Source organism: Podarcis tiliguerta (assembly GCF_965153285.1).
Source record: "Podarcis tiliguerta genome assembly, chromosome: 4".
Classification (NCBI taxonomy): domain Eukaryota; kingdom Metazoa; phylum Chordata; class Lepidosauria; order Squamata; family Lacertidae; genus Podarcis; species Podarcis tiliguerta.
In genome coordinates, this window is record NC_139537.1 from 2,099,071 (window position 1) to 2,112,446 (window position 13,376).

General features: G+C 45.5%; 4 protein-coding genes across 4 annotated transcripts in view; all 4 read right to left on the minus strand.

Annotated features, from left to right (window-relative positions):
• The window catches only part of LOC310675583 (uncharacterized protein), an 85,928-nt gene extending 76,034 nt beyond the window's left edge, over window positions 1–9,894 (minus strand). The window contains exon 1 of the mRNA XM_083436476.1: window positions 9,833–9,894. The gene's annotated coding sequence lies outside the window, so the exon portion shown is untranslated. The remainder of the gene's footprint in view (window positions 1–9,832) is intronic.
• LOC310675486 (uncharacterized protein) overlaps window positions 1–13,376 on the minus strand; it is a 448,115-nt gene that overhangs the window by 310,863 nt on the left and 123,876 nt on the right. The gene's annotated exons all lie outside the window — the stretch shown is intronic.
• Window positions 1–13,376, minus strand: part of LOC310676825 (uncharacterized protein) — a gene marked incomplete at its 5' end in the record, with an annotated part of 105,694 nt that overhangs the window by 76,034 nt on the left and 16,284 nt on the right. The gene's annotated exons all lie outside the window — the stretch shown is intronic.
• Window positions 1–13,376, minus strand: part of LOC310675501 (uncharacterized protein) — a 176,103-nt gene that overhangs the window by 4,670 nt on the left and 158,057 nt on the right. The window contains exon 5 of the mRNA XM_083436231.1: window positions 6,734–6,860. Coding sequence (XP_083292357.1) covers window positions 6,734–6,860 — 127 coding nt within the window. The remainder of the gene's footprint in view (window positions 1–6,733; window positions 6,861–13,376) is intronic.

The following is a 13,376-nucleotide window of genomic DNA, read 5'->3' on the forward strand; positions in this document are numbered from 1 at the left end:
TCAGGCGATCCCTAGTGAAGCGGGGTGAGCGGCGCGGTGCTGTGAATCTACCGCTACTTCTATGGAGTGAAGCCGCATTGCCGTTACTGGAGAGCGCTGACTTTTTCCTGGAAACATTTGGATCTTAAAGTAACTACCCGTGAATAAGGTGAAGAATTGGAATCTTTTAAGGAAAAAAGTCTGAATTTGGCAACGATCGGGGGAGGTTGAAAACAGGAAGTCCGCCTTCCCTTTTTGTAAATAAACGGAAGCAAAAAGACTGAAACTAAAGCTTTGAAAGTCAATAGTAAAAGCCTACATTTCCAGTATTAAAAATAGTGAGTCCCCCCCTTGGAAGCAGGAGAAGAGGGGGGGGGGAGTTTTTTGAACTGTATTTGCCTGCGAAAGAGAGGGAAGGGGCTAAGGCTCCATTGCTCAGACCCTGGAGACGGGCTGCCATTAAGACTGTTATTTTGGAACGTGTACTGACTGAGACTAGACTGTTCACTGACAGCCAGTTAAATAAGAGAGATACATTGTTTCAATTATTCTTTTCTGCCGCAAAAAGAGCAAAGGGACTAGAAATAATTGTAAAAACCAGTTTCATTGTTGCAGTTGTGTTCTAAAAAGGAGATATTTGGTCCACTACAAATACAATTAGTAACTTTGTCCCTCTAGAGGAAGTTTTTGATATTGCTACAAGTGTTACAAGTACTGGAAATTTCCAACTCTGTGTTTTGACTCTGGGACTGTGGGATTAACCTTGAATTGTTTAAGTCTTTAAGTGTTATGGCAGATGGAAAAGAAAAAATAGATCTATCAACAACAAGGTCTGGGAAGTCGTGACAGCAAAGAGCCTCTGTATCTGGGCCTTCTACCCTCATGAGAGGATTTTTGATACAACAGAACGCAATTAAGAAGAGATTACAAAATGAGAAAAAAGATGAAATCTTAGAAAAAATAAAGGAAGGAGAGAAGAAACTGAGGGCGAAACCAAAGTCGCAGGAGATTCTGAAAGAGATAAAGTTATACCAAGTACAATATATGAAAATGACGAATCAGGAAATAGAATGTAAGATCAGACAGATGAGACAAAAGACATTTGAATCGGCAAATAAGTGTGGAAAACTTCTGGCTTGGCAATTGAAAAAAAGACAAAAACTCAATACAGTTACGAACTTGGAAGTGGAAGGAAAGAATATACAGAATCCAGTGGAAATTAGAAAGTGCTTTTAGAGGTATTTTAAACAACCATATATAATAATAATAATAATAATAATAATAATAATAATAATTTTTTATTTATACCCCGCCCTCCCCAGCCAAGGCCGGGCTCAGAGCGGCTTACAAGCAATAATAAAAACAAGATGAATGATTACAACTTAAAAACAAAAGTAAAATACAACATTAAAATAATGGAACATTAAAATATTAGCCTCATTGCAGGAGGAGAAGGAAAAGAAAAAAGAGAGGGAGGGAGGGAATCAAATTGGCTCCAAGCCAAAGGCCAGGCGGAACAACTCTGTCTTACAGGCCCTGCGGAAAGAAATCAGATCCTGCAGGGCCCTGGTCTCATGAGACAGAGCGTTCCACCAGGCTGGAGCCAGAGTTGAAAAAGCTCTGGCTCTGGTTGAAGCCAATCTAACTTCCTTAGGGCCTGGGACCACTAGGGTGTTGTTATTTATGGACCTTGAGGCTCTCCGTGGGGCATACCAGAAGAGGCGGTCCCGTAGGTACGAGGGTCCTAGGCCGTGAAGGGCTTTAAAGGTCAAAAGCAGCACCTTAAATCTGACCCTGTACTCCACCGGGAGCCAGTGCAGCTTGAAAAGCACTGGGTGAATATGCTCCCATGGCAGAGACCCCGTGACAAGTCTCGCTGCAGCATTCTGTGCCCGCTGGAGTTTCTGGGACAGCTTCAAGGGCAGCCCTGCGTAGAGCGAATTACAGTAGTCAAGCCTGGAGATGACCGTCGCATGGATCACTGTGGCCAGGTCGGGGCGGGAAAGGTAAGGGACCAACTGCTTGATGCGGCGAAGGTGGAAAAATGTCGCCTTGGCTGTTGCTGTAACTTGCGCCTCCATGGAAAGGGAGGTGTCAAGGATTACACCCAAACTCTTAACTGAAGGCAATGGCACTAACTGGGCCCCCGCAAGAGAAGGGAGTTGGTCCCTCATCCCCATGCCATCCCGACCTAGCCATAGGACCTCTGTCTTCGAAGGATTTAGTTATATCCTGCAATATACACAGGAGAAGCAGAAAGAAATGGACATTGATAGATTTTTGAAAATTAATGGACTACAAAAAAATTCCCAGGAAAATAAGTTAATGTTGAACCATAAAATTACAGCGCAGGAAGTAGAAGGGGGCATTCAGAATATGCAACTGGGTAAATCTCCAGGACCGGATGGACTGACTTCAAGATATTACAGATCTCTGAAAGAATGGTTAATACAACCTTTAAAGGAAGTCTGTAATGAAATATTAGAGGGGGAAAGGGCACCAGAGTCGTGGAAAGAATCTTATATTACACTTATACCGAAAACAGAGACTGAAAAGACACAACTGAAGAATTACCGCCCCATATCACTGCTTAATGTGGATTACAAAATTTTTGCAGATATATTGGCTAAAAGATTACAAAAGGTTTTAGCAGAAGTAATTCATAAAGATCAAGCGGGCTTTCTCCCGGGCAGACACCTGTCTGATAATACGAGGAACATAATTAATATTATTGAAAAATTACAAGTGAAGATCAATACTAAAGCAGTTTTGATATTTGTGGACACGGAGAAAGCCTTTGTCAACATTTCTTGGAGTTTTATGAAAAAGAATTTACAGGGGATGGGGGCTGGTGAAAGCTTTGGAAATGGTATAGGTGCAATTTATTCAGAACAGAAGGCTAAACTAATAGTGAATAATGTGGTGATGGAAGAATTCAAGATTGAGAAAGGAACACGACAAGGGGGCCCAATCTCTCCATTGCTTTTTATATCGGTCCTGGAGGTTTTGTTAAACATGATAAGAAGGGACCAATTGGTTAAAGGTATACAAGTGGGAGCTAAACAGTATAAATTGAAAGCATTTGCTGATGATTTGGTATTGACTCTACAGGAGCCAGAATCTAGTACTAAAAGAGTATTGGAATTAATTCAAGAATTTGGTCAGGTAGCAGGTTTTAAGTTAAATAAGTTGAAAACCAAGGTTTTAGAGAAAAATTTAACTGAGATGGAGAGAGAAAAGTTTCAGAAGGAGACAGGATTAATAGTGGTCAAGAAAGTGAAATATTTGGGGGTTAATATGACTGCGAAAAATGTGAACTTATTTAAGGACAATTATGAAAAATGTTGGTCTGAAGTGAAAAAGGATCTAGAAATATGGTCAAATTTGAAACTATCATTGTTAGGCCAAATTGCTGTCATAAAGATGAATGTATTGCCAAGGTTGCTGTTTTTGTTTCAAACATTGCAAATTGTGGACAAATGGACTGTTTCAAGAAGTGCCAGAGAGATATCTCTAGATTTGTCTGGCAGGGCAAGAAGCCTCGAATAAAATTTAAGATATTAACAGATGCTAAAGAAAGAGGTGGATTTGCCCTGCCAGACCTTAAACTCTATTATGAATCAGCCGCATTTTGTTGGCTGAAAGAATGGATGCTTCTTGAAAATACTGATGTCTTGGATCTGGAAGGTTTTAACAATGTATTTGGTTGGCATGCATACTTGTGGTATGACAAGGTCAAAGTTCATAGAGCCTTTAAAAATCATATTATCAGAAAAGCATGTTTGGACAAGATACAAGGATTTGTTAGAAAATAAAACCCCAAGATGGTTGTCACCAATGGAAGCAAAGGCATTGAAAAAACTCAATATGGAGGCCAAATGGCCGAAGTATTGGGAAATTCTGGAGCAAGAGGGAGACAGGCTAAAATTGCAGAGTTTTGAAAAATTGAAGAACAGAGTGCGAGATTGGCTCCATTATTATCAAATAATGGAGGCATATAAATTGGACAAAAATTAGGCTTCCAGGTGGAAAAATCAAAATTAGAAACAGAATTGTTAGAACCCAAAGTTAAGAATTTGTCTAGAATGTATAACTTGCTGCTGAAATGGAATACTCAAGATGAAACGGTGAAATCTGCTATGATTAAATGGGCACAAGATGTTGGGCATAACATTATGATGGCTGACTGGGAACAGTTATGGACCACAGGTATGAAGTTTACGGCATGAAATGCCTTAAAGGAGAATTTAATGAAAATGATTTACCGGTGGTACATAACACCAGTCAAGCTGGCAAAAATCTATCATTTGCCCGATAACAAATGTTGGAAATGTAAAGAGACGGAAGGTACCTTTTTTCACCTTTGGTGGACGTGCCCAAGGATTAAGACCTTCTGGGAGATGATATATAATGAAATGAAAAAGGTATTTAAATATACCTTCTTGAAGAAACCGGAGGCCTTTCTCCTGGGCATGGTCAGCCAATTGGTGCCAAGGAAGGATAGAACCTTTTTTATGTGCGCCACAACAGCAGCAAGAATACTCATCGCAAAGTATTGGAAGACACAAGATTTACCCACCCGGGAAGAATGGCAGATGAAGCTGATGGACTACATGGAAATGGCGGAAATGACTGGCAGAATCCAAGACCAGGGAGAAGAGTCGATGGAAGAAGAAAAAATTTAAAGTATATTTACAGAAATATTGCAAAATTAATGAATGTTAGAAGAATGCTGGAATGAAGTTATATGGTTTTAGTAGAAATGTTATAAAGAATTAAGCAAAAACTGATTGTTAACGGGCTAAAGTGGAAAATTTAAAGTTAGATTGTGTTAAGATAAATTATAGAACAAAAATTGAGAAAGAGGGAAAGGATTTGCTGAATTAGCTAATTTGAACTAGAATACAAAAAAGGGAGGTGTGAAGAAGTCGAGGAAACAAGTACAGTGGTGCCTCGCAAGACGAAAACCCCATGGTGGATATCGCCAATAGAGGTATTGACAGTTAAAAAAGTAAATATGGAAGGAAGGCGAGCCACCTATGAGGAAATTATTAGAAAAACGGAACAAGGGTTAAAACGTAAACCATATGATCAAATAGAAGGCATGTTCACAGGTTGGTTGCAATACCATCAGGTGAATGATATATTGAGTGAGGATAAAAGGAAAGTCGGGTTTGAGGATAAAAAATCAAGATTTCAATTAGAATTAGAGGAAGGCAGAGGTAGAATACTATCTTGGATGTATGATTTGTTATTAGAATGGTTTAAAAAAGTGGAAGAGGTGAAAGAAACAATGATAAAATGGGCTATACATTTTAGGCATAATATTGAACTGGATGCATGGCTAAAATTATGGAACGAAAGTATGAAATTCACGGCGTGTACGGCTTTAAAAGAAAATTTAATGAAGATGATATATAGGTGGCATTTGACACGAGTAAAACTGGCGAAAATGTGTAGGATGAGGGATAAGAAATGCTGGAAATGTAAAAAGGTGGATGGAGACTTCTATCATATGTGGTGGACTTGTGATAAAGTCAAGAATTTTTGGGAGTTGATCTATAATGAATTTAAGAAAGTACTTAAATATACCTTCCCCAAAAAAACACAGAGGCTTTTTTGTTGGGTTTGATGGGGAAGGAGGTTAAGAAAACAGACCAAAGACTATTTATGTACACCACAGCGGCGGCAAGGAATATGTTGACCCCAAACTGGAAATTACAAGAAGTTCCCACCATTGCGGAGTGGCAGATGAAAATGATGAACTATGCAGAATTAGCCAAACTGACCGGCAAGATTCGGGATCAGGACGATCAGAGATTTCAGGAAAGTTGGAGTAAATGTACTGTGTACTTAAAGGATAATTGTAAAAATTGAAAAACACTGGCAGGATTGAATTAACTCCTACAATGTATAAGACAGATACAAGGTTAAAAAATAAAATACGCGACTGGAGAAAATAAGGGATACCTGTTGAAGGGAAGGAGGGAAGTCGCAAGCTCGGCAGAGCTAAAAGCATATATGTGATTTAATGTACTGTAAAATGACTGTGTAAAGAAAACAAGAAAAAAAAAGAAAGTTAATGTTCTTTTTCTATGGGATCAGATTATAATTATTTATGTTTCATGTTTATAGATATGTTGGAAGCCGCCCAGAATGGCTGGGGGAACCCAGCCAGATGGGCAGGGTTAGAAATAAAAATTATTATTATTATTACTACAGTAGTACCTCGATTTAAGAACAGTCCTCTTCCGGAAAATATTAAGTTTCTTATTATTATTCTTATTATTCTTATTCTTATGTTTGTAAACCGAGGTACCACTGTATTACTATCATCATCATCATCATCATCATCACTGCTACTTTCCCTGAAATTCAATGTCTAGTTCTTCTCTGGGATGAATTTTATTTGGTCCAGTCATGGCATCCCCTCCATCTCCAATGTCCGTCGTCTCTTTGGTCAACCCAAGACTGACAGGAGCAAAAACAGAAAACCTTAAGCTACTTATCTTTCTGAAGCTGACATTGAATATGGCCTGGGCAGTTCAGACCAGCCCAAAGGTGGTAGAAAAATGAGTAATTTGAAGAAGATTGTTCAAAGAAAAAACTGTAATTTACTGTTTATTGTGGGGGTGTTGGGTTCCCAGGTGTTGCAGGGGGCGCTGTTGAGCTCTGTGAAAATATATGAGGTTGGTCCCATATAGGTATTTTTTGAATTTCCAGGCAGATATGACGATCTAACAGGGAGCCTTACCAAGAGAGGCCACGATCCCACGATTCTCCTCCATGACGTCCTTATGCAGAGCTCTCTGGTCAGGATCCAGCAACACCCACTCCTCGTCCGTGAAACGAACGGCCACATCTTCAAAGCAGACTGGACCCTAAAAGAAAAAGGGAAATGAGACAGCAGAAATATGATCTGCTCCACAATGCTCTGTTGTTTCCTTCCTGTTAATAGCAGTGTTGTTTCAATAGGATTGCTTTGCTGCACATTTTATTTATGGATGCTTATTTTATTCTGCCTTTTAGTTATGGGTATTCGTCTTTGTGCAATTAGGTGGTACTCCACCTTCTGTTTTCCAAGTCATTCTGCCTATGCAAGCATTCCAGTTTCCCTGATGGAAGGACCCACTTTCTCATCTCCTCGTGAGCTGTTCTGGGAAGGTTCCCCCCCAATGCCCTAGAGTCAAATTCAAGGGGTCCATGGGGGCATGGAGAGGGGGAGGAATGGGGGGCTGGTTAGGTGAATCCAGGCCACTATTTGTTCTCATTTGTCCACTGCTAAGAAACCAATTTTTGCATTCAGTTATCAATCTAGAAATAAAATAAGCCTTTTTTGGGTGGTAATAGGACTTGGATGATCTAGCAGAGATTCCTGCAATGCAGGGGGTCTCCTGGCTCTGAGAGACAAGCAGGGAGGGTGGCTTCTGGCAGAAGGAGAGGGAGCCCCTGGTGGCTCCTCCTTCTCCTGACTCACATCAGCCTCTCGACCTTCCTCTCCCACTCGCCTCCTTCCTCTTCTGCCTCTGATTCTGCACTGCATTCTGCCACAGAGTCTCCCAGCTCACTAAGCCATGTTTCCCCTTCAGCTTCTGACGCCTCCTCTTCCCAGGCTTCTCCCTCTTCTTTGTTCCACCTCCACTCCTTGAGCTATGAGACCCCTTCCCTTCCCAGTTCCCCGGCTGCTTCCTCCCACCATTCCTCTGTGCCCAACCAGTCCATGACATTGCTCCATCCCTCGGCCTCTGTCCCCACAAGGCAGCTTCCCCTGACCTGATCTGGTTCCACAGCTGCTGCTTCCCTTCTGCCCTCATGAAAAGGCGGATCAGGAGGTCTTGCCGGCATCCTTCTGTCACCTGCAAGAGAAAAAGGGTAAGCAGGACGCCAGGAGTGCCTGCTTCTTTCACAGGTGTAACAGAGCATTTCTAACTACAGATGGGCCTTTGAGAAAGTCTTACTTGCTGAGAACATGTGGATGTTTGTGCCCATTTCATATGTTAGTTGTGCAAAAATACATCTCCCCTCCTCTGGACCCCTGTTCCCAACTGTCTCCCCACAAAACAAGATGAAAAGAACCCTCAGATAAGTTGGAAAACCAACAGAATGAGACCAAACGGAGAAAAACCACCTTCCTCCTTACCCAGTGGCCTCTCTCTGGTGTCCAACGGAGGCCTCTCTGCCTCACAGGAATCCAGGTCCATTTCTGCAAAGAGATACTTTCCCTGAAAAAAGAAACAAGGATTCAAAACAGAGAATGGGGAGAAATACTAGAAAGAGAATGACAAAGACTTGAAGGGTGTTAGATCTCATTCCATGGATGCTTTCCCAGAAAACAGATGGGCCATCAGCAGACCATTATGGGATGGTCTCCCCTTGGGAGTATCCAGAGGAAAGTCTCTCTCACCTGCTTTCTCTCCTCTGCCTGACTCAGGAGGAAACCTTCGGCCAGGGCCACCGCCTGGGAACTGGTCTCCGCTCCGCAGTCCCTCACCCAGCTCTCCATCTCCAGTGGAAGGACAGCCAGGAACTGCTCCAAGATCACCAGGTCCAGCATCTCAGCTTTCGTGTGCCTTTCTGGCTTCAGCCACTGATGATCAAGGTGGTAGAGTTGGCTGCAAACCTCTCAGGGTCCTTTGGCCTCCTGGCAGCAGAACTGCCTCAACGGCTGGCTCTGCCCCTCTGAGCGGAGGGTGTCCTCCTCACCCAGGATCTTCTGCACAGAGTTTTCCCAGAATCCCCCACTGCCAGTTTGGATGTCATGGCCTCCTCCTGTTCCAGGACCAGCTGAGTCTCGCTCACCCATCTGTGCTCTCAGGAAGCCTCTGAGAGATCGGAAGGAACCCTTTGGTCTTCTGCCAAGTCCTATCCGTCTAAATGAGAAGCTGTAGCAAATCCTACAAAGCAAATACATTGTTCTGTTACAGAATCTGTAGGAGGGGGGGGGGGAATGGGCTGCACTTCACCGCATCTCAGACCATGAGCTTTCTTTTTGAAAAGAAAGAGGAGGAGGAGGAGGAGAAATAAGTCTCTAGCCTTCAAGCAATGCAAAATGTGGAGGCAACTGAAGGGATTTCTGGGAGATGAATCAGCCTGATTGCTCCTCCCTTCCAGTCAATGCATGAAGTCAGAAGTGACTGACAGGGGAGTCATTTGTATCTTGTGGAAAATGGATGCTTGGCTCTAGTGGGGGTCCTCACTCGGGGGTCCTCAGGAGTTGCTCCCCCCACCCCCACTCCCCTGCTTCTGTCTCCATTTCTTGACTCTTTGCTGCTCTCAAGACAGACTCCTGGGGTGGGGTCCCTTTTTCTTTGCCCTGAGGGCCAGGAATGTATCTGGCCAACCCCCTGAGGGCCAGGTGGGCGGGGCCAAAGACATCTCCCTTGATTTTTTTATTTATTATTATTCTACTAGCTTAACACAAACTGGTCCCCAATGCAGCAGCCAGACTAGGGGCTGGGATCCCTCTCTTTATTCCTGGCCTCTCTCTCCCACCTTTTTTTTTGGGGGGGGGGGCTAGTCCACCTCCTCGTGCAGCTTTGGAAAACCATTTGCACATGTTTCCTCCCTTGTGCAATGAGGCTGAGCGACGTCACACAGAGTTAAACTCCCAGGGACTCCTTTGTTTAAAGAAGGGAGATCTTTTCTGAAGGGGGGGGCGGAGGGCCAAATGAGTTTGGGATCCTCTGATCTCCAGGAAGGAGAGCGTGGCAGACCTGGCCCCTCCCTGGCAGGACCCTCTCCTCCCTGACTTGGGGTCCCCCCCCCCCTGCAGGAGCAGATCAGGCCCCCCAGGCCCCCTCCCCTGCTGCAGCCCTGGGACCCCCTCCAGATCCCAGAGAGAGAGGAGACTCACCAGATCCCAGGAGGGAGAGACACCAAAGCAGGAAAGGACTGGGGAGGGAGGGGCCTTGGCTCTGGAGGACCTGGCCCCCCATTGCTTCCTGTCCTCTCTAGGAAGGCAGCTCGGTTCCCTTTAACCCTCGTCAAGCCGAGTTCACCCAGCTCAGCCCTCTCTCGCTTGGCAGATCCTCAGATTCCTATTATGCATTAAGGGGGGCAGCTGCCCCCCCCTGGCTACGCCCATGCCCAGATATCCTTTTGGGGGTGAAACCAGAGGAAGAGCCTGCAGGGAAAAGGGCTTTGCAGGAGGCAAGGAAGCTCCTCCTAGAATTCAGGAGTGGAGAGATAGGAGGGGATCCCAGGGTCATCTAGTCCAACCCCCAGCAATGCAGGAATCTCAGCTACAGCATCCATGCCAGATGGCCGTCCGATCTCTGCTGAGAAACCTCCAAGGAAGGAGAGTCCACCACCTCCCAAGGGAGACCTTTCCCCTGCCCAACTGCTCTTAGATGTCCCTCAAGGCAGCGGGTCCTGAGTTCTAGCCCTGCTGAAACAATCGCACTGGCTGCCAAGGAGGAACCCAGCGAAGTTCAAAATAAATAAATCCTATTCTCATCATAAATGAATAATATTTTCTTATGCACACAACAAAAGTATTTCCCTTTCCAGAAATGCTCAATTGCTAATTCAATGGACTGAAAATGGATGGTTGTTGTTATTATGTTTAGGGAAGCTTTTAATATTTGATGGACTATTGTATTTTAATATTTTGTTGGAAGCTGCCCAGAGTGGCTGTGGAACCCAATCAGATGGGTGGGGTACAAATTATTATTATTATTGTTATTTATTAAATTGACCAGGTGAGTGTTCTCCTTTCGAAAGAGGCAGGTGGAATCTCCACGGTTGCTAATAGCATAAGGTTGAAAGTGCAGGGAAATATGGGGAGCCCTGGAGCATCTGCTTGGCATGCAGAATGTCCCAGGGTCAACCCCTGACATCTCCTGCAAGGGCTGGACGAAATCCCTGCCTGAAACTCTGGGGAGCTGCTGCCAGTCAGTGTAGACCAGGGGTCCTCAAACTATGTCCCGCGGGCTGAATCCAGCCTGTCAGGGTCGTGAATCTGGCCTGCATGGCCATTTCAGAACCCGCTGAAAGTGTCAAGACTGAAAGTATCTCGCCACCCGGTCAGTCAGTCCCCGTGAGGTGAACGCCACTGGCGTGCTGGGAGCTCTACCAATGACAGGCCAGGGGGTTTCGCCCGGGGATGGGAAAGTGTTGTCTTTTGGCTTGAAGAGCGAAGCTGAGGATGGCGGAGGAAGGCAGACTTGGGTCGATTCGGTTTCGTTATATAGACGTTTACTTTAAAGGTGGGAGAAGGAAGTATAGTCCTATTTCTGTGAGTGGAGCAGCTGTCTTTCCACTCATGTGGTTTACATGCTCTGAAAGCTGGGATCCACTTTGTTATTTAAATTTTAAAAGGGTGGAGTAGAACCGGATATTGACCATCTTGTTAGCCTGGGGCAGGGGTCAGCAACCTCTTTCAGCTGTGAGGCGGTCCACCATCCCTCAGACCATGTGGGGGGCCACACTATTTTTTTGTCTGGGGGATGAACCAATTCCTATACCCCACAAATAACCCAGAGAAGCATTTTAAATAAAAGGACACATTTTACTCATGTAAAAACAAGCTGATTCCTGAATCATCTGCCGCATCCGGCCCCCAGGCCGTAGCTTGCCTACCCCTGCCCTGGGGAGCCACATTCTGGTTGAAGGAGGCCAGGATTGGGCCCCAAGGCCTGCTATGTCCCTCCTCCCCTGCCATAGGTCTTGGAATCCAGGAGAAAACTCTTGGAATAGCCTTGCCAGGTTCTCAGGGACGGACTCACCTGTCCCCACGTCCTTCTCTTTACAGATGTGCTGCGGTTGCACATCCCTCTCCCAGGGGTGAATATTGGGGAGAACAAGAGCAGGGACTCAGACCTGCCCTCCTTGCCCCCCACTCTGCACTCTCAGATGTGGAGAATCCGTCCCTTCAGCCTTTCAGCTGCTGGAGGAAGATCAGCTGTACCTGCCGGAGGTGATTCAGAACTGCCAGGCAGCTCAGCTCAGGGGGCTCCGAACCCTGAAGTGCTCCAAGCAGGAGATGGCCAAAGCCATCCTGGTGAGTGATGGATGGTGTGGGAGACCCCCATGGGGATGTGGGGGAGGGAGGGGCTTTGGGGGAGGGGTTGTCTGTCTGCCGGAGAGGAGGACCCTACTGGCCTAGGTTCACGTATCCTGTTTGAAAGGGGAATCATCTTAGGGACTTCTTGTGAAAATCTGGGTCAGGAATGCTGTTCCTGGAATGGACAAACACACAAGACGTAACCGGCTGTGCAGTCACATAAACAATACTCTTCTATATATTCTTATCACAATATCAAATGTTTATCTTGCACATAAACAACACATAAAGTGCAATAATATAGACGAGAGCCGGGGACTCCGTGGTGGGGGCAGCTGAGGGCCGTTTTGGCCCAGATTGGCCCCTGACCTTGAGACGCTCTTTCCACCCACAGGATCAGATGTTACCCCCTTTGGGAAAGTGGGGAGGAACAGAAACCAGCGGCCAACAGCATCCCTTCTCTGCTGGCCTTTGCCCGAAGGTTCCCCCATCTCAGAGCAAGTAGCTTTTCCCCATGGATTCAGTCCTTTCAACACTTCCATCTCCCCAAGAGGCTCCCAAGGCTACTCATCCTCTGCAGTTGAGAACAGACCTAACTGAAAAGAACGGCTTCCTCTTCTGGTGACACCAGAGAATTCTAGAAGACATTCACCCTTTCCCTAGCATTATGGATGCACGATTCCCACAGCCTGGTTTCTTGGCAAGACAAGGGCCTTCTCTGGCCACTTGGGTGTCCTCCTCAGCATCCCCAAAGAAGGAGCCGGGTTGCAAGAGCTGCAGCAAAGAGGCGGGGGTCAACCCAGGCTAATGGGGGGGGGGCTGTCTAGCTGAGAAAGCAAGAGCCAGAGACAGTTGTGGGAGACCCAGAGACCGGCATCCTCTGTGCCGGAGCCAAAGCTGCGACAGATGGAGAAGCCAGACCTGCTGGGGGTGTCAATGCTGTGAGCCCCTCTATCCTACACTCTGGTTGAATTTGTGAGTAGATAAAACTATATGGACCTGGGACCCCTGGAGTCTCACTGCCCAGAGATGGGGGTAGTTTGCAAATATGCACACACACGAAATAATTTGTGCCTGTGTTCCTAATACATAACTAAGTGTGAAGGGCATGTTATGTGCTTTAGCAACAGCCCTCCTGTAAATAAATAAATCAGCAACCTCTGTTGCTGATTTATGAAAAAAGCAGCAAGGGAATCTTCTCAGGGGTCTCATGAGGTCTGTGGGGCCTTTCAAGAAAGAGGAGCCATTTCTGTGCCCTGAGCCCCTGTCAGAGAGAAAGGCAGGACAACAACAGCAACAACAACAATTCTGGTGCACATTGTTGAAAAGTTCTTGCCCCTCCTGATCCGCTGCCCCAAATTGCACTGCAGTGAATTGGGCCAGAGTCCAGCTT